This window comes from Sturnira hondurensis, unplaced genomic scaffold (genome assembly GCF_014824575.4).
Source record: "Sturnira hondurensis isolate 20B ecotype Veracruz unplaced genomic scaffold, ASM1482457v3 Scaffold0022566, whole genome shotgun sequence".
NCBI classification, from domain to species: domain Eukaryota; kingdom Metazoa; phylum Chordata; class Mammalia; order Chiroptera; family Phyllostomidae; genus Sturnira; species Sturnira hondurensis.
The window spans coordinates 18,462,972-18,483,788 of NW_028095197.1; the positions used below are offsets into that span (position 1 = coordinate 18,462,972).

Sequence of the window (20,817 nt, forward strand, 5' to 3'; positions counted from 1 at the left end):
AACAAGAGACCCCAAGTCTGCCCCCCTTCAGTTCCAAATCCAGGTTTGAAGGGTGTGTTGCATGCTCCCATTCTTCCTCTCAGGACTCTGCCACCACATGAACACATGGAGGCTGAGAGGCCACAGAATGGACCGCCTAGTGGTCCTAGACAAAGTCATTTTAGACCAGACTCCAGCCAGCTGGTCCCCAAACAGGTAAGAGAACTCAGCTAAGATCCTGCCCAACTCACCGCTAATGACAAATGCATGTCCACAGGCTGAGACCAAAGGAACTGCCCAGCTGACTCATGAGCAATTCGTCCTTAGTGGTTTAGGCCGTTGAGTTTGGGGATCGTTTTTGACACAGCAACAGATAACTGATGAAGTTAGACAGACCGGAGACTCACCTGTGCACTCATACTGCAGACCTTTCCCGTAATACCCCTTTTCACAGACGCACTCAAATTGCCCCGTGTGCGTCCCACACTTGCAGCTTGCCATTTGGTCGCAGCAGTCTTTGCCGGCTTCGCACAGATAGGAGCAATGGGACATATCCTCTTGGATAAAACTCCCAGAAGGCAGATCTGGCCATGACAGAGGGCAATAAAAAATGAATTAACCATTGACCGTTACAGCTCTAGTTGCTACAATTTAATGCAAGCTGGAGAAAATGTCTTTTCACATCCCTTGAATTCCCAACTGCCCCCCTACTCCCACCCAAATAGGAATGTGTGTTACTTGTGCTACCACAGACAGGGAATAGGTTTCAGCCAGTTATTTCAGTCTGGGACCTCGTAAGTTCTCGAGGCCATGCGGGGTCAGGCAGAAAATTAAGTACTTCAGGGAGGAATCTCCAGATGCGGCAGGAAGTAATGCAGTCGGTCCTGCGGGTCATTCCTCTGGCTTCTGAGACACAGTGCTTCACTGCCTCAGGATTTCCAAAATCCATGTCCAAATACAAAAATAAAACTACAGTCCCGACTGCTGCTTAGGGATGTTGCTGTGAGCTACTGGCCCAAGACTAAATACCATCACTTGTACAGTCGTTTGAAGACGTAAATAACAGCAGCACACAAGCCAAATGATAGGCTAGGATCTGGTTTATCTCTCAGTTTTAAGTAAACCATCCAGTTTTACATGAATGGAGATCATATGGATGTATTTGAACCATGTTCTGAAGTGAGGCATGCTGGGAATTCAACAACTCAGATCTGTTCAGAAAGTGACTTTACAGGGTGGGGTACGGTGCAATATGACTGATCCAATGGATGGCCTTAGTCAGGCAAACAATAAGTTCAATTTACTCTGTTGAAGAAGTTCAAAAGTCTTAGCCCAAATTTCAGTGTTATGTCCATGGTGCTAGGCAGGCCATGGGTCCCTAGTAGGAACTCAAATGGGTAAGTTTCAGCAAGACACATGGACTGTGATTGAATACCTGGAAACGAGACTGGTGAGGTCCTCAATTATGGCACATTTGCCTCTATGGCTGAAGACTCTGCACAGTGGGTAGGGAAAAAGTAAAGGGAATACCCCATGGAGAAGAGACGGGTACAACCAGGCACCCTACTGAAGCCCCACCCAGTGGACTGTGGTGTTGGTAAAGGGCCTGTAACAAGGCACTTAGCTTTGAGACATCCAGTCACAAGTTTATTTGGTAGAAGAGCAACTTAGAAAGCAAGAAAAATCTAGCTATTAAGACTGGTGCATTGGCACTCAGGGTTCAGAGAGGTAAGTTACACATGGGGAAAACTATCATTCTGTAACTCGTGTCTACTTAGAATGGCCAGAAACGTGGGCAGTCTTGAGACCAAGAGTGGATCTACCCAAATTGAAAGTAACTTCAGAGAACATAGAGATTGAGGAAATGAGGGTCACTGCCTTTGATCTGATCATAGTTTTTCAGAAAAACAGGATCTTTCCTTACCAAATCTGGAAACTCAATCAGGGTATTACATATTCTAAATGTTAGTTTATTATAATAAAAGTAATGCCTTCCAAAACTCCATTGTGATCTTGTAACCACGCAGTGTGTGGGCCAACTTGTACTAGGGCAGAAGGCCCTGATCCCACAGGACAGAGGGAAGGTAGGCCTTGAAATCTGTCCTCTCCAACACAGCTCACAATACTCATAATTTCATAATCCCGTCTAGTAACACAGCCCCCCTGTACTGCCAATCAACATATCACTTCCGTGAGAAGAGGAGAAATGATGAAAAACCCCAGTAGCTGAACTGCCATGTGCTGAACACTGCACTTGGTGAAATTTTAAATATTTTATTCAATCTTCTTGATAAAACTATGTTCTATAATAACTCCATTTTAAAGGTAGAGCAAACTGAAGCTCATAGATGTTAGATAAATTATTTAAGGGAACAATAATGGACAGTTATCAAGGGCTTAGTATCACAGGCCCTCAGTAATATTCAAAATCACGTTATATGTATTAACCCATTTAATTCTTATAATAATCCTATGTACCAGGTACTATTCTCATTCCCTGCTTCATTAACAAGAAACTTAAGGAGTACAAAAGTTAAATATTTTGCAAAAAGCCGCTCAGCTCATAGATGGCTAAGTGGGACTCCTTTGCTGCATCCACAGACAGTGGAGATCTTGCCCTAGCCTCCTCATTTGCAACTACAGTAGGGCCGAGCTGCTTGTTATGAACATCGCTAGTTGCTTGAAACCTCGTACTGCCATGATTTGCCCACCAAAGTGACTCTTTCACATGGACTCCTGCCCAAATCGAGCCTGATTGGCTATGTGGCTTTGTCTGAGGCTAGAGCTCCTGTCACCTCCTCCCCATCTACACGCTTCTCTTGTCGCTCACCAAGCCACATGCCCCCCCATCGTGCCTGGAAGTTCATCCAACTTAAACCAGACAACTAAACGTCTTAATAAATGTGTAGCAAGAATTCTAATAAATGGATTTGCTGATTTTATTTCTTGTTGGGGTAATGTTTTTCAGCTTTTAGAGAGCTTATGTAGCTTCAAACTGTCAGGTCAAAAAGTGTGGGTTAAGCATTTCCTGTCCCTATATCTTCATGGGTGTTTCTGGAAACATCCTGGTGGGATCCACTATGCCTATTGCTGAACAGTTACTTCATCCTTCCGGGTAACTGTAAATGCATCTAAGTCAAGACTTCTCACACTGTGTGTGGCCTCAAAACACACCTCGGTTCATTCCATTGATGCTAGCAGTTCCTGGTGGGAGCATATGGATATTTTAGTGGAAATATATCACAGCTGTTAAAAACAAAACAAAATACACTATTGTTGCAAGGTCAGAATGCCACCTCTATTTATGAAGTTCAACACATCACATAATACACCAAGGGTACTTCAGCATCACGCTCAGCGAAGACTATGTAGGGTGTGATGTTACCCCTCAGCGGGTCTCAAGCAGTTAGAGAGAAGGAACCCCCATTGCAATGCACCGTCTTATGCGGTTAGGTTTCCATTACCTTCATGCAGTGCCCGGCGAGCTAAAGCCTCAAATTCTTCGAAACTGTGCAGCAGGTAGCAGTGCTCCTCCTTCGGCGGGGAAGCCATGTCATTCAGTTCCCGGATGTTTCCTTGCCATATGCCAAAGGTGAAGATCTCCACTCCAAAATCTCGCAGCAACGCTGCAACTGGTCTAGGATCTCCCCCATTAGAATAGCCGTCTGTGATGAGAAATATAACTTTTGTGGCGTTTTCCCTGGAATGACGGAGAATTTGCTGTAACAAAACAGAGGCCATATGAGTTTGTGGTGCATTCACCTACTATGTGCTTCCCTTCTAATGTAAAATAGTATTTGTGGCGCTCATTAGCATTTCACCAGAGTGAGGAAAGGGACATTGATCACCGAGAGAGAAAGGCACAGACAAGAGCCTACAATGGCCTCACAGAACCACAATAAACCTTAGACGCATTTGAAATGCATCAGCACTGCCATGGAGCTGGCTAATGAGAATAGCAAATGTTTATGGAACGAACTTTCATTAATATTATCACAATCATTAAACTTTTTTTATTTTCAGGCTCTCAAAACATGAACCAAATCTGACTCTTAGGTATCTACTTTCAAGCACATGTACCTCTCTCACTCTCTCTCTCTACCCCGCACTCCCCACCTCATGACCACACACTAAAAGCCTAACTGGAGGAAAATTTAAGTGAATGTCTTTTCCAGAGTTAATAATGACCAACCTGCTTTCTATATTTGTTTTCCCACTGTTCCTCCAGTATTGCAGAATTGACTCAATACTTTATCTTTTCTATTGGGACCACCCAGCATCACACAGAATCGGCTGTTGGTGGTGATGTCCTGTCTTCAGGAGAAAATGCTGATTTACTCAACCTGACACCAAGACTTTATTGTTTTAGGAGAAGTGAGTTACGCTTTCTAAGTGTTTTTGCTGCTCTTCTTCACAGATAGAAGAAAAAATAAACCCTTTTTTAAAGGCATCTATTCATTGCCATCGATATCTTGTCACATCAAACTGGACAGGCACAAATAATTCAGCAGTGAATCTGGAATCAGAACTAAATGGCATACTGTTGCTTTTCATAATAAGTGGCTAAGGAAGGTGAAGAAGTGTCACGGTGTATTTTATAGCAAATTTTTGGAAGGCATTCAATGTTTATTAGGCAGTAAGAACCCTACATTCAGAAGGTCCTCAAGAGGAGCTACAACTACTTCCTATGTTTTGTTAAAGGTAAAAGGAGATGGTGTGATTTTAAAAAATGACTTTGTCTCAATTCACTTTAAGGGCAGATTCAGCCATAAGATCCATATTCTCTTAGATTATAAAATTCATGTTTATACAAAGCATTCTTCATAAAAACATAATCATTAGATTATAATCTAATAATCCTTACCAAATTATTTAGTGTTTGTGAGCTAAAAAATAAAACCTTGAAACCTGAATTTAAAGGCAATTAAACTAGAAATGACTCTACAGAACATCTGGACAGCCAGAGATTTGAAAGGAGATATTAAAATACTTCACCCCATGACTTCTCAAAAACCTACTATGGTTTTTGAGAAGCTAGTAAAGATAAGCTAGTAAAAACTACTAAGGGCATGCCACAGAGAACCAGAAGCCAGCTGAAGAAGCTCCTTGTGGTCAAATAGAGGGTAATTTGAGTATTAATAAAAATGATAACTAAAATGTATAAAGTATGATATATACATATACAAACACACTTTTGGTTAGTATACATCCCAGGCAAAAAGCCCTATCAATTGTAACAGACTGGACCACACACACACACACACACACACACACACAAACACACACACAGGTTTTTCTTTCATTCAGTACAACCTCTGGGGAAAAATCCAGTGATCTGTTATGAATGACATGAGCCAGCTATAAATTTATGTCTCCAAAATTGGATGTCAGTATTCAAAGGGTATCTCCTAGTTCTAGCACTCCAAGACATGGTGAGTCGTGTTTAAGGACAGTCGCAAAGAGCACTGTCCTTGCTCTTCGCTAAGTGATAAACTCTTTTTTCTGAGTGGTTCCACTCTGAAATCACAACCCAACTTCCATGGACACTCCCCTAAGCTTTGGCTCATTCTTACCACTCTCCTACAAACCCATGGCAGTTAATGTACACAAGACGCTCAAAAAGTGAGAATGTTGATGGGATGGAGAGAGAGGAAAACAGTCAATTGTTTTTCCTTCTCAGAATGATATTCTTGACAGTGCCTGGCCCAGAGTATGCGCTCATAAATATTTATTCAATGAATTAATGAATGAATGAGTGGAGTGGATAAACTCTAGGATATGCTGCGGAGAGTCATTCAAGCGAGTGGTAGGAATGTATGAAATACCTGTGTGTGGGGGCATGCACACACATGCACAGTATTTTGTACCGCTTTGTACAAAAAAAAGACTGTTTCCTTTTTGTGTCTTTATTGTCCTTCTGACATAAACAAATCCTATTTTGTACTATTAAAATCTTAGCCCATCATCAATAATACTCCTCAACATTCAGGCTAGGATTTGGCAGAGACTCCTTGCTGTGCTACTCCTTACATAAACAACGCGTTAAGCTGTGACCCTATTTTTCTTCTCTTCTTGTGGGGAATGGGTGACTATTTACAGGAACCATTATATCTGTTGGCAAGGAAATGTATTAAAGCTTCAAAGACTAATGGCAGGGCTAGCAGCCCAAGCAAAGAGTTACACAAGATCTGGGTACGGAATGCACTTTAAAGATGGAGGAGGAGCGGGTCGTGCATGGAAAATCACTTGCCCCCTGCCCAATCTTGGCGCTTCACTGTACTTGAATAAAAACATAACTCAAGAAAAATATGTTTCATCCCACAGATCTAAGACGTAAATAGACCTGTGGTCATTTCTGTGGAACGTGGCAGAGGCCTAGCCCTCGATTCCTTTTTAGTGTTCCAGAAATATATTTTACATCATCTGCTCACCTTTGTTAGGCATTTAAGAAACAGAACTTTTGGGGTCCAGGGTATTGAATGAGGCAACAACTTTGCCGCCAAGGAAAAACTGAATATGCACTTTGTGTCGTAAAAGGTTATCGCCATCTGTATTGTATCAAGCCTCTGAGTGGCTTGTACAAATATCTGGCAGGGAAGTAAGCTCCCCTTGTCCAGCAATAGTCATTAGAATGACAAAAATGCAGGGTTGTGTAACTTGGTCTAACACCCGAGATCCATCACCATTACACAAGACCGTGGTCCCCCCTCCCCCAAAAGTCAGGCCACGAGAGAACTATTTTGAAAAATGGTCTTGAAAGAAAAAAAAAGGAGCAACAAATCTGACTGGGGGACAATATTTGCCCCTTGGGTTTTAATAATGAACTACCTGGGGATGTAATTCCAACTGCCACCCAACCTCAGCTGTGACAAAACCAATGCAGCTCCTTGAGGGAGGATGGAAACTCAAGATAGAGAACCTCATAAGTCATCTTTTAAGAAACTGGACTTCATGCCCTGTTACCTATCGTGAATGTATCAGGCAGTCTCCTCCAGGGAGCAGAAAGCTAGTGAATTATGTCAGTGTTACAATTTGTTTTCCACATTTGTTTTTCTCTGTTAGGAAACATTAACTAGAAACAAGACACACTCTAAGCTACACAGAAGACTTGTCTCATCCTTCAAATTCTAAACTTTCAACAAGCTTTGTCTGTTACGTAGTTACTATTTTTAACGTGAATAATCAGATCCTCTCCAGTTTAAGGAATGTTTACTGTTGAATATTTCTGAATAGCGTTTCTGGGGAAAGAAAGGATGTACGCGTCTGCGGGTCCCTCACTTTCTGGACTTCCTACAGTCCATTCTTTTTGCATTTTATCTCATCCTCCTTCCTTCTGGCTTGGGTGGAAGTGTCTCCAGCCTTTCCTCCACACCACTTGTTGGTTTTATGTAGTGTTAGCTCTCTCCCCTTCTACTTCCAGGGGAGAATTAATCCTGGCACTGCACTTATTTTCTTGGTTATTGTGGTCAAAAATGGGGCCACATACTGAACCCAGCAAGCTCAGGGGAGAGCAGATGGCAGGCCCTACGGACTCAGAGGGCGATGATCTGAACCTCGGAGGATGATCCGAACGTAGAAATTCTTCACTAAAAGCAGGTCATGAGGCAGGGGGTGCATTTTAGGCCTGTAGCTTCCTTGACAAAGGTCGATCTTTGTAAGTGAGTCTGTGTTACTTTGCATCTAAGATGAATAGACCTGTGAATGTCACAGTAATCTCCTTTCCTAGGGCACTAGACCAGAGACTGCTTACTGCTGTCCGGTTGCCCACACAGCATCTCCATGCTCCGTGAATGTTAATTATCCATCCTGTGCCCACTGGTGTATAAGACAGATTTGTCTTTCTGTTTTGCTTTTTATCCGGTTTTAGAGATTTGTCCCCTTTTCTTCCTCCCACTCCCTTAATCTACCACCAAAGGATTTCTCGTAACCCTCCTTACGTCTCCCCCTTTGATTTCAGTGTAAAAAACCAGCTTCAAAACGGTTGTTCTCAGGAGCATTTTCTCAATCTGCTGAGATTTTTGTTCCTGGCATGTCATTTTTGGCCACGTAGCCAGGGCACTTTTACTTAATTTTAATTGACTTAAATTTAAATACCCACATCTGGCCACAGGTTATAATATTGGACAGTGTGGGTAAAAACCACGATATCCTCATCCCAGGAGGAAAAAGACACAAATCTAGGGCAGGCCTATTAAAATATTGTGTAAACTCAAGAACTGCAAAATCAGCCTGAAGAGTTAGAAGAATACATAATTTAATACAGAAATAAGAAAACAAACGCAATTGAATGTTGCTTGCATAATTACGATTTTTAAAAGCCATAGTCTCTATGGAAGAAGGAACTAAAAGACATAGAAGGAGAGCAGGCTAAGACGGGAATGAGTATGTGTAAGAAGAGAAAGCTCTGATAAGAAAATAATGCAAGAAAAATACAAAATACAGTGGAAGACTTAGAAATCCACATTGCTAGTGGCAAGATAAAAATGTCAGAAATTCAAACTGATCAAGCTTAGTACAAATTTTAGTGCAGAGAGCTGCAGACTAATCTCACTTATAAACACAGAAGCATAATTCTAAATAAATACTTCCCAACTGAATTCCAAAAAATATTCAAAGAATCTTTCTCCTTTGTTGAATAAGGCTCATTCCTCAAATGCAAAAATAAATTACAATTAATTTTTGCTGCAATAACACAGTAACTGTCCCAAGTAAAAGGAAATAAGAATTCAAGATGCTAAAAAGGAGTTGACTAAAACTTAGTTTTAGTTTTGCCTTTTTAATGAAAAAAATAGAAATAAAAAGATACCACACTGATAATATTACGCTAGATTATCTAGCTCAAAGCACAATGTAAATTATGCTCAATTGTAAAAATATTTCCCAACTAGGGAAGGAATCAGTCAGCATAGGCATTTTCACTATTTTTTAAAAATCTTTTGAAATTTCCAGCCAACCCAGTAAGGCACAGAACCACAGTAAGCATCACACTTCTTCAAATTCTGCTCCTCTTCAAAAAATAAATCAGAAATAGAAACAAACAACAAATGAGAAAACATACATATCATGATTATCAAATAAAAGATTAAGTTTTTTAAAATATAGAAACCTTCTACATATCTCTAAGAGAAAAGAAAAATATAACAGAAATATAGGTCTTTTGACCACACAAAAGGAAGATCCCCCAAATTCTATTGTTGTCAGAAAGTGTAAAAATCAGTGAACGTCACTAATAACCCAAATAGTGTAAGTTAAATAATACTAATACTATTTTTTCACTCCTTAAATCACCAAAGAATTTAAAAATTTTTTCATTGTAAAATATCTGGTGAAACATGTTTCTGTTTCTGTTGTGACTGCCAATATTTAGAGCAGAGCGTGACAAAGTGACAAAAGCCTTAAAAATGTTATACTGTTTAAACTCAAATTCTACATCTAAGGCTATCTTAAGGAAAATACCACGAATACATGCACAAATCATCAAAAGAATGCCAGAATAATTTCCAATAATGAAAAATGGAAATAACATAAAATTCCAATAATAGGTTAGTAGTTAAATAAATTACAGCGTAATCATATAATACCATTACAATGATACTGTTGAATAATATTAAAATTTAAAAGTAGATACGAAACTCAACTTTATCACTGTAGTGTATATATTATGTGTGAATGTTCTGTGGGTATGTGCGTGCATGTATAAGTATGACTGATAATATATACATCAAAATGCTGACAATCTGCCCTGGCTGGTGTGGCTCAGTGGATTGAACACCGGCCTGTAAACCAGAGTCACTGGTTCAATTCCCAGTCAGGGCACATGCCCGGGTTGTGCTGAGAGGCAACCCATGAATGTTTCTCTCTTTCTCTTTCTTACTCCCTTCTACTCTCTCTAAAAATAAATAAAGTCTTTAAAAAATGTTGACCATCTCCTAGGAGTATATTTAAGGGCTTTTTTTTAACTTTTATTTTGTAGTTTTATAACATTTCCAAATTTTCTTTCTTCTCACCTCTGTTCCTCTTCTGGGGAATGATGTTAACTCAGAAATTTGAGTCGTGCCTGTAGACTAAGGACTCCCAAACCTATGCCAAGTTATACTCTGAACCCCCCATCGCGAAGTTCCAGCGGTCCGGTGGACATCTCTGCCTGAATGTGCCATAGGCCCCTCAAATGCAACGTATCCTCTCCTATTTTCAATACATCAAATATGACCACAGAATCTATCCCTACAAAACAGATTTTATACGTCTGCAGTCTAGGAGTAATCTGTAATGTCTTCTCTCTGATCTTTCACCTTTATGACCAGACATTTCACCTTGGAATGACCTCCCTCCCTCACAATCTTTTGCCCCTAGCCTTTGTTCAGGCAGCTCTGCCTGCATTATTGAAAACAAGAGATGTTTTAAACATCTCTAGCCGAAGCTGCTCTTCGTTCAAACACATTGTATAACCATGACCTGCCATCAAAGTTATCTTCCTGAAATCCTGATCCTATCATATTCAAAAAAGTTCCACGATTTTCTTTCTGTTTACAAAATAAAGTCTAATATTTTCTACATGTCAAAGGACTGTCCTAAATAATACTTCCAACTGCACCCCTCCTCATCACACTCCAGACTCCTACCTGCTTCCCAACCTACCTCTTGTACTACATTCTTGCTACACCTGAGTCTGTTCAGAGGTTTTGCAACATACCATGCTTCCCTGATGTCTGCCCTGCCTGGAACTATTTTTTCCCAAGGCTTCTTTTTGAGAAAGCAATAGCAATGCAAAGCAAATCAGAGAACATCTAATTAATAAACTTAACATACCAAAGTAACCTTGCTACATAAATCAACCCATTTATTCTAGGCTAGCAATGTTTCAACTTGTGGAGCTTCTGGGGGTCTTTCAATTCCTGTCCTGTGAAGTGGTGTTGTGGGTCCAGGGACCTCCTGTGACTGCTTTTGTGCAGGAACCACGGGCCAGGTCCCCACGTCTCTTCATCTCGGTTTTGCCACAGAAACCGCAAGGGTACTTGGCATGCTGGCTAATTTCAATTTTCTTCACCCTTTTCTTGGGGGAGGCTCCACAACAGGCCCCATGTTTACCGATGATTCCAACCTCCTTGGTGGTTTTACCATGTTGCCACAAACTAGGTCGGAACCCAGAGAGTCTGCCTGGAATTTCTCATCAGTTCTTTCTCATCTCCCCACACGTCTGTCCCCCTTTTTTCCAGTTCTTCAAAATTCAAATCAAAGTTCATCTCCTCTTTGAAGCTATGCTAAATTTGTCTGCTGTGCAGAAAATGTTAAACCCCTGTCCACTACCCCCCACTACATTGAATTATACTAACCCCAACATAATTGTAATTGATGTGTATATGTTTGGCTATATCCCAAGTTGGACTACAAGGACCCTTATATTTTTACTCCATCAATGATCCAAAAATAACTATGAAATAGTGATGAAAGAATAAATAAGTGCCTTAATTTTCACTGGCTATAAGTCCACCATGCAAAATAAACTAATAAATTCTAGTCCGAATATTGTTCTTATGAAAGTTCTTATAAATGTTATATTTAAACTTGCTTCACCAAATCTGTATTGATGTGCTGGGCTAGGGACTTTTAGTTCTTCTATTTGATGCTATGATGGAAACATTCACTAAAAACAAAAACATAAAAACAATGACAAATGTATAACTGGGAACAGTACTCTGCCATAATTAAGCCTTCTTATTTACACTGTAATATCAAACCAATCATATTTAGTATGTCGCATTTATTTTAACTATGTTACTCAGGCTTCATAGACTGAAATTCTAGAATGAAAAATATGTTGGCTCAATTAACATTTAGGCTATTTCTTACATTTCCTAGCCAAATCGCAGGAAAACCAGCAGGTCAAGAAAGAACTTAACCTCAGATTTATACTCACAGAGTTTTTCCACCCACATACATGCTTTAGTTATTAAACATGGACACAAATAATTTTCAAATGGACCCACGGGGACAGTACATCAAATTGTGAAATGGTGCACACAGGAGATGCGGAGCATCAGGCTGAATCCAGACTAAAAAAAACAACAGAACACACACGCAAAAGACCAAGCGAATTTCTAATAGTGCCAAATTCCATCACCCGTTCTATAAACACGCAAGGGATAAAGACAATCTGGATAGTGAAAAGTCAAGTTATCAGAATCCAAATAAAAATTAAGGAGGGCTGACATATCACTATCAAATGAATTGCCAAGTTAATATAAGATACTAAAGTCACTATTAATATTGTCATGAATAGATTTATAAAATGATTTCAGTTGACATGTTTAATGGATACACAATATGACCAAGTGGTAGTTCATCCAGAGTCAAAGATGAGAATTTATTGCCCTGGCTGGTGTAGCTCAGTGGATTGAGCACAAGCCTGCGAACCAGAGGATTGCGGTTCGATTCCCAGTCAGGGCACATGCCTGGGTTGCACGCCAGTTCCCTGCAGGCCATTTCCCAGCAGGGGACGCACAAAAGGCAACCATACATTGATGTTTCTCTCCCTCTCTCCTTCCCCTCTAAAGATAAATAAATAAAATCTTTAAAAAAAAAAAGATGAGAATTTATTTATGTGCCTCACATCAAGAGGTCAAAGGAAAAAGTAAGATGATCTCACGTGATATTTGGACACAAGTTTATGATTTTATAAATGATGTAGGCAAAGAATAGAGAGGTACATAATATGACAAAGACAGCTACCATAAACCAATGGGCAAAATCATGTCTGAAGCATTCTCTCTAAACTCAGGAACAAGGTAAGAATGCCCCATCACCTCTAGGTGGGGAGTCTAGGTAACATATTGAGGCAAGAAACAGAAGTAAGTGTAATAAAAATTACTCATATTTCAGATGAAAGAGAATTAAGATAAAGGAAATGTTGAGAGGCGTTGAGAATGCATTATACACAAGGATAACTGTTTTAGATGCAAAGTTTTTCAGTAACAACTGACCAGTGATAGGAGATTTAAAAATTCAATTGTAGCATCTACATGATAAGACATACTTAAAGATAATTTTAGAATTTTAGTGCGTGAAAAATTTCACTGCTCAGTTTTAAGAATAAAAATTATATGAAGTGCCTTTATTATATGTTTACATATAAAACTATATGCGCTTATACATATACAAAAATAAGAGACAAAAACTGCAACTGTTATTATATTTTCCTGTTTTATCTAAAACTATTTATGGATATAATATTTCCACAGTAAGAAAAGAATCAGAAATTATCTTTAGGCAAACACTTGGAAGCAGATGGAAGCTAGTAAGACTTTTAATGGTTACCCTTGAATTACAGGTAATTGGTTTCAAGATAAAAACTGTAAAAATGGTTTAACCATACTTAGTTGTCAACAAGGATTAGATATGTACTTAATTTGTTTAACCAAAGTGGGAGATATTTTGGAAGCCCATAGAAATATCTCTCCAAAAAGCAGAAAGAAGGACTGGGCTTCACGAAGGATTGGAACAGGAACAACCAAGCCTCAGGGACACCGTGGCCACCCGCTCCGGCCTTCCGTCAGTTTCCTTCTCTGAACCTCTGCCTGTTCATATTCATTCACTTCTTACATTGATGAGGCTTCTCTGGTTCTCTGTGTAGTTGTAACTGTAAATGCCCTACCTATGGGCAAAAAAACCCCCCCACAAACCCCCCCCCACAAAACCCCCCCCCCACAAAACCCCACAAAGTCTACCCTCTTAGAGGTCTTGTGTGCTAGTCCAGATTCCCAGAAGAAAGAATATAAATAATCCACTCAACCTCTGCATTGCCACCTCAATGCACACAGAAAGAGGCAACCTTCATGGGTGGGCAGTAATTTAGGAGGACAATGGGCATTGTTCTCAATGACGGTGGTTGTTGATTGAAATGGACTAAGAGCGGAAAGAAAAGTAAGAATTTAATGCTATGCTTAGACTTACCCAGTAGGAAAATTGTTTTTGAAATTTATCACCTCAAATTGTCCTTCTAAAAAAGTGCCGAATGCTAGGAAGCGTGGTATGGCGATTGGGAGAATGCAAGTGCAAACACATTTACAGTGTTTATGATTCAAAGCTGTTAAAAAAGAAATTATTTCTTTTTACCGGGTATTTTAAGAGTAACTATGAAGAAAACATTTAGCAGGAATTTAGAATATATGAAAGATACAGAGAATCTAACTATTACAAGCAAATATTTGGGCTTCAGCAACAACGCAACTCTGAAAGTATTTAAAAAGCCAGATACAACCCTGACTGGTGTAGCTCAGTGGATTGAGCATGGGCCTGAGAACCAAAGGATCGCGGTTCAATTCCCAGTCAGGGCACATGCCTGGGTTGCAGGCCAGTTCCCAGCAGGGGACGCACGAGAGGCAACCATACATTGATATTCTCTCCCTCTCTCCTTCCCTTCCCCTCTAAAGATAAATAAATAAAATCTTAAAAAAAAAATAAATACAAATAAAAAGCCAGATACATTTCAAATCAAATGTACCCACATATGTGTGAGGATCGAGGAGAGATTTTAAGATCTTGAACTTATCACGTATTTTATTTGTTACAGCCATTGTAAGTTTATCTAAAAAACACATTTAACTGTGACATCTGTTAGCATTCCAAAGAAATGAGATTTAGAGTTTGTCTTGATTTTGTATTTTGTATTGTATGAATGACCACATCAACTACCATTGTAGAGCAAATAAATTTTACATTTGATATCTTTTAAACCTCAAATGATTAATGCATAGATTGCATAGATTATAATATTTATTATATGTATATGCTTACATTATCAATCCATGACTCTAATAATATTTACATATATCATTATTCAAAGGCACTGACTTATAAAACTGAATATAATATAGCCTCTGGTGGATTAACTAATTCTTACAATTTGGTTATACTTTCATTTACAATAATGACAGCGTTTCTTAAATATGTATTGGATATTAAATAAATCTAGTTGATCACCTCACCTACTTGAAGAAATATTTTTCTAAGCATTGATGACCACAGAGCTGATTGCTACAAACTTGGTTAACCTGAAGAAACTACTAAAATACTCATGAAGATATTTTTCTTCTGTGACATGGGATGGCATGTGGAAAAAAGAGGAATATTCTGACACAGAAGAACAATGAACATCCCAGGTGAGGATGCACTGAATGAGGGCGGAAGACTAAACTTTGTACTGAGGTTTGGCATATAAGTTTATACACTTAAGTTTACACTGTCTGATATTTTGAGATGCGGACTAGATGTACTCAGGACTAGAAAAATTGGTTTTGCTTGAGTCACATTTTTATTTTAATGAAGGGTGTGAGGTTGAGTACTGACCTGGGACTAGAGGAATCTAAGAAACCAGATCAATGAAAGGACAGAGGCGGATGTGTTGCTGAGTATTTAGAAGACAAGATCTCCTACTGCTTTGGTGGCTGGGATCTGCAATGATTGGAAGGTACATCTGTTAAGGTACATGAGGCGGGGGGTGCTATTCAGTGTAACTATACCATGTAAATGGCCTCTGAGAGATAAGCCCCCAAACTGATTGGGGTGAGAGATAAGGGTGATCACTTGGTATTATCAGGTGCTTTAAAGAGTGTCCATTCAAATGGCAGGCTCCAAATGAATTAGTCCGGTGTCTGCTCCACATGGCCTTCTGCGTGATCATCCACATGCCCAAGTGCGCCTTGTGGCTGCCCTCTCTGTCTCATGCCTCTCCAATAAACTTCACTGGTGAGTATGTATCAGTGGGTCTCACATCTGCTAGGTCTCCGACAATAGAGCACAGAGGCAGTATTTCTGGTGGGTAAGAATTTAGACTTTGACCCAGGCTGCCTGGATTTGAATTCTAGTACCTTGACTTCGCAGCAGTGTAACTTTGGTCAAGTCACTTATGTGCTTCGTGCCTCAGTTTCTTCATCTGTACTTTGGAGATAACAACAATAACCTCACTGAGCATGTTTTTCCATGGCAAGGAGTTAATGATTTCATGTATGGAAAGTGCCTGGCGTGGTACCTTAATGAGTAGTAATCACTCATTCCTCAGGATTAGCAAGAGGGACTTTGGATTTGTTGCTAGAGGATGCCTGTCAAGCATGTAAACCAATTACAATAAAACTCAACATTCTGGTCTGGCTGTGAATTAAAACGAGTCATGATCTTGGTGGAGACTGACAAGATAGGCAGGACAAAGGATTAGGGAAAATTGTGACTATAACCAAGAACCATACGACTGTACCTGAGCCACAAAGAGGGTGATAATGTCCTGGGCAAAGGAACAGAACAAGGGCTACTTGAACTTGTCCTGTTAGGAGGCTAACATTGCGGCAGTGGCAAAGGGCAGCGCTGACTGTGATACGGAGAGGGGACATTACTAAAAACAGAATCTGCACGCTCCCTCTGAACTCACTGAACAGAGTTCTCTCCAGGGGTGTGGTGGGGGTTGCTTCTTTTACCAGATTTAGGAAGCAAAGGTAGGGATTCACACCTGAGACTCTACTCAACACTTTCTATTTCTCCCATGAAGAGGGGTGAATTATGATTCAGCCCTCTTATAATCTAGTATTTAAGAAGTCAAGCACTCACTGAATATTCCTTTGAGAAGATTTCATGACTACCCTTGTTCTAGTGAGAAAAGAAGTCAGGGAAGCACAATGCTAAACTAAAATAAAACCACTAAGTATATTAAACATAGAGCTTTTCAAGAACTCTGACGTTATCATAAACTCCATTTTCTAGGTCTTGTAGCAAATGGAAAGTCAGACAAGATTTGATCTGTGTCCTCAAAAAGCAGGAGGCAGATGCCACCTAAACAGTGAGTGCTACCCAAGAGCCATGTGCTGCATTTCCTTATAATTTCCTTATCTAATTCACTATTTTTCTCTAGTATTTTTCCACACTTTGGAAGAATAGCAAGGACGTGAATACAGGTTACTCCGCAAAATTTCTGGAAGAAATACACGGCCGGGATGTCAGAGACTCTGCCGACTAAATTCTGACTCCATGTCCTATGCCTTGAAACTACAGGGTCCGGCAGAAGTAACGCCTGCTTATGTGTGGTTGGTAGGGTCATAATATGGGTGTAATATTTTACAGTTTTAACTAGAACATTTCACCTAAAATGTCCTATGGTGTGCTTGAGTGTGATATTGTTAGGTTACAAAAGTATATACCTGTGATTTTGTAATAAAGTGTTTTGTAATAAAAAAAAAAAAGGAGGCGTTATTCGTGACAGACCTGGTATAAGAGAAAGAGGAAATCTCAAAAACGCACACAGTGAGAGGAGATAGGGGAGGGTCGCCGGTGCTCTCTGTGTTTGTGAACTCCCAAATGCTGGCCCACGTGCGTGTGCTTCGGAGAATGTGCCTTCCTTCCCAGATGCCATGTCCAGTGGTCACCCAACAACGTCTGACCCCTGGACTCGTCCTGCTAGCGGGTGGTGAACCCCAGCTGCTTCCCGTGCTCTCCCCGCAGCCATGAAACAGCCACACATCCTTGCGTTGCCAGCCGTTGGTGTCAGAGACTGCTCCTTTGAGGCCACCTTTCTGCCTGTGACAGCAGACACTGCCGATGCCCCCAACCCTCATATCCCAGCATCTGTGTCCATTGTCTGAGGGATTTTTTTTTTCTGGTGCCTAGAGAACACTGTCCACCAGCAGGGGCGGTGAGAGGAGCAGAATTAATGTCTCCCAGGAAGCAAAACTCAACGGTGATTGATGGGAGTTGGTCTTTAAATAATCCCAATTCCCTCAGTTGTGACAATTCTAAAGCTTGAATTCTAGACGGGTTCACCATCTTTCCCACTGTGATTAAACACGTTACCTTTTCTGCTGTTGGTTCCCTTTTTTGTCTTGTGTCCCCACTGTCCTACACATGCTAAGATCACCTCCCAAACACGCCACTTGTACTCAAAATCCTGCCTCTGGCGGAACCCAAACTGAGACACTGGCCCTGCCTCTGGGTGGCTGTGTCTCCATCAGTCAGGCACAGGGGCAAATCAAGGCTTCCACCCGTGCAAACACCAGCCACTGCGGAGAGAGCTGGTATCCCCACGGCGCAGCTGCTGGAAGAGGGACTCACTCCTCGAGGTCTAGGAAGCATTTGCCTTTCTGAGCCCTGCTGTTGCCCGAGATCCCGATGTCGGCTCTGTCCCTATCCCTGTCTCTTGCGCCCCAGACATCTGGCGACGAAAACTAGAGGAGGGCTCTGGGTGGGGAGTGCTGTGACTGACTTTGTAGGGCCTGTTCCATGCAGTGTCCATGGTCTTGGAGGGGAAGTATGATCTCAATTGGTGGTTCTCTTTAAGACATTCACTACTCAGCGCTTTCCAGTATAATCCTTGGGTCCTGATGTCAAATCTGAGACAACAGAGGAAGTCTCATATAACATCTTGTCACAGATACGTATTTAAAATGCAGATTTTTACTGATTAGATGCAAATAGCCTAAACTGTGGCATCTTTATTGCTAGGAAATTCCAACAGTAACTGCCTGAAATCCTCAGGCACAACGATTAAAAGCCAAGTGTGCATATTTAGAAGGAAACTGTGACAAAAAAAAAAAAGGAGAGAGAAATCTTGGCTGGAAACAGTACTGTGAAAAACACAAATAAATATTTTTTAAATTTCTTTCAAAGTCAATTTTAGATTCACCTGGACAGGTGGAAGTCTAGAACACAGGATTAAAATGAGGCCTTATTTGCAGATATGACTCAACTGGTATAAGTCAACATGAGTGGGTCAAGTTGAAAGAGATGCTGATATCAAAATGCACCACCAAACAACTCATCTGAATGGGCCTGGACCCTCTCCATCAATCAACAGCAGCGGGCCAACAGACTGCCTTTTACTGCCGAGGACAAAAATCACACCAGCATAGGAAGCTTGAGCGCTGGTGGGTGTGGCTCAGTTGGCTGGGAGTCATCCCGTAAACCGGGAGGTCGTGGGTTTGATTTCCAGTCAGTGCGCACACCTGGGCTGCAGGTTGGGTCATGGGGTGGGGGTGGGGGCAGTCAGTTGATGTTTTTCTCATATCGACGTTTCTCTCCCTCTCCCTCTTTTCACTCTCACTAAAATCAGTAAGAATGTCCTCAGGTGAAGATTTTTTTTTAAAATGAAGGTTGAATGCTAGAGAAGAATTAATTGTAAAAATGGGTCCTTTGAGGCAATCATTTCATTTACATGCGATAACACTAGTGGGTTAGAGAACGTCTTTCTTCCCCGAGAATGTTCTTTGGTGAGTATTGCCTGGGAGAGTAAGAGCTGACGTACAAAGCAGTGGCTCAGTGTCCCTTTCTGTGTGACAGGCCAGAGGAAACCACGCTCTCCTGACTCTGGGCGAGGTGACGGAGTCAGCTGTGTCCGCCACTGTGTCTCACCTTGGCCAGCTGTCCAGGTCGCTCTCCTCAGAGAGGCAATGGAACAGCCACTATGACCTGCGAGCAGTTTTTTTTATGTGACTCTGGACTCTCAAGATCCAATGTGACACCAGGAGAGAGGAGGGGACTGCTGGGGTGACCACCACGGTCTGGAGGGTCAGTGCTTTCTGCCCGGCACAATTTTCCAGTTCCCGGAGGACTCGATACTACTACAGCCCTTGGCATTTGACAAAAAGAGACTGAAATTGCTTCATTTACACTTCCTGATAAGAAACTAAAGCTGGGGCTGCCAAGCCCCAGGCCACAGACCTGTACCTGTCTGTGGCCTGTTAGAACTGGACCGCACAGCAGGAGGGGAGTGGCTGGTGAGCTAGCGAAGCTTCACCTGAATGTACAGCTATTCCCCATCCCTTGCAGAACTGCCTGAGCCTCCCGTCAGATCAGCAGGGGTATTAGGTTCTCATAGGAGCAGGAGTTCTCCCGTGAACTGCACAGGCAAGGGACCTAGGCTGTGCGCTCCTTGTGAGAATCTGACGCCTGATGATCTGAGGCGGAGCTGAGGTGGGTGATGCCATCGCTGGAGAGCAGCTGTAAATACAGACCATCATTAGCTGAGAACGTTGACTGCATGAGACCATAATAAATCAATTGCTTGCAGACTCCTATCGAAACCCCATCAGTGAGTGGCCAGTGACAATTAAGCACATTTTGGGGCAGGCTATAAAGCCATCCTCCTCCCTCTATCCCTGTCCGTGGAAACACTGTCTTCCACAAAACTGTGCCCTGGTGCCTAAAAGGTTGGGAACCACTGAACTAAAGCATCATTTTATTTTCTAAAGCAGAGCAGTACTGTGGAACAGAACACAAAATTCCTCATGAATATTTAAGGTAAAACCTGAGCTCTAAAACAACCATTTGAAGAGCAGGCTATGCTTTGAGATGCCCAAGAAGAGAGTAATATTTCACTTCCTAGAAAGCAATCCATGTCTGTTATAACTAATTTTTCAAATGTAGAAGAAATGGATGGATTTAAGCAGGTAAATATACTACATATAGAAAACTACTGTTAATACTCTGAAATTTTTCTTCCCAGTTTGAGTTGCACATATTTTATGAAACTGGACTTTAATGGACAGAGTTTTACAAACTGGTGGTAAACACACACAGAGTTTCAGCTCATTTAATATGATATTTGGACAATTTACTAAGCCATTAGTTTTTAAAATATGATTTTCCTGACTACAGTATAATTCAGTGAGGGTATACTTTTATTTTATTAAGGTTGGAATTTGTGGTTGCTGCCTCTAGTTTCTGCGTGGAGTTAGCCCCTGGTCCCCCTCCACGCTCTGGCCACCCTACACATCCTTTTCTCACTCTGCCCCTGCACAGGAGGGCTTCCTCAGCCCCCCCTTCGGACCCTCTCACCCTCTCTTGGCCCTTGGCGGCCCAGAA

The 20,817-nt window shown here is 41.1% G+C and overlaps 1 protein-coding gene across 1 annotated transcript in view; it reads right to left on the reverse strand.

Annotated features, from left to right (window-relative positions):
- SVEP1 (sushi, von Willebrand factor type A, EGF and pentraxin domain containing 1) overlaps window positions 1-20,817 on the reverse strand; it is a 163,960-nt gene that overhangs the window by 132,234 nt on the left and 10,909 nt on the right. Inside the window, exons 2-3 of the mRNA XM_037035776.1 lie at window positions 3,444-3,699; window positions 387-563 (exon numbers count right to left, since the gene is read on the reverse strand). Coding sequence (XP_036891671.1) covers window positions 387-563; window positions 3,444-3,699 — 433 coding nt within the window. The remainder of the gene's footprint in view (window positions 1-386; window positions 564-3,443; window positions 3,700-20,817) is intronic.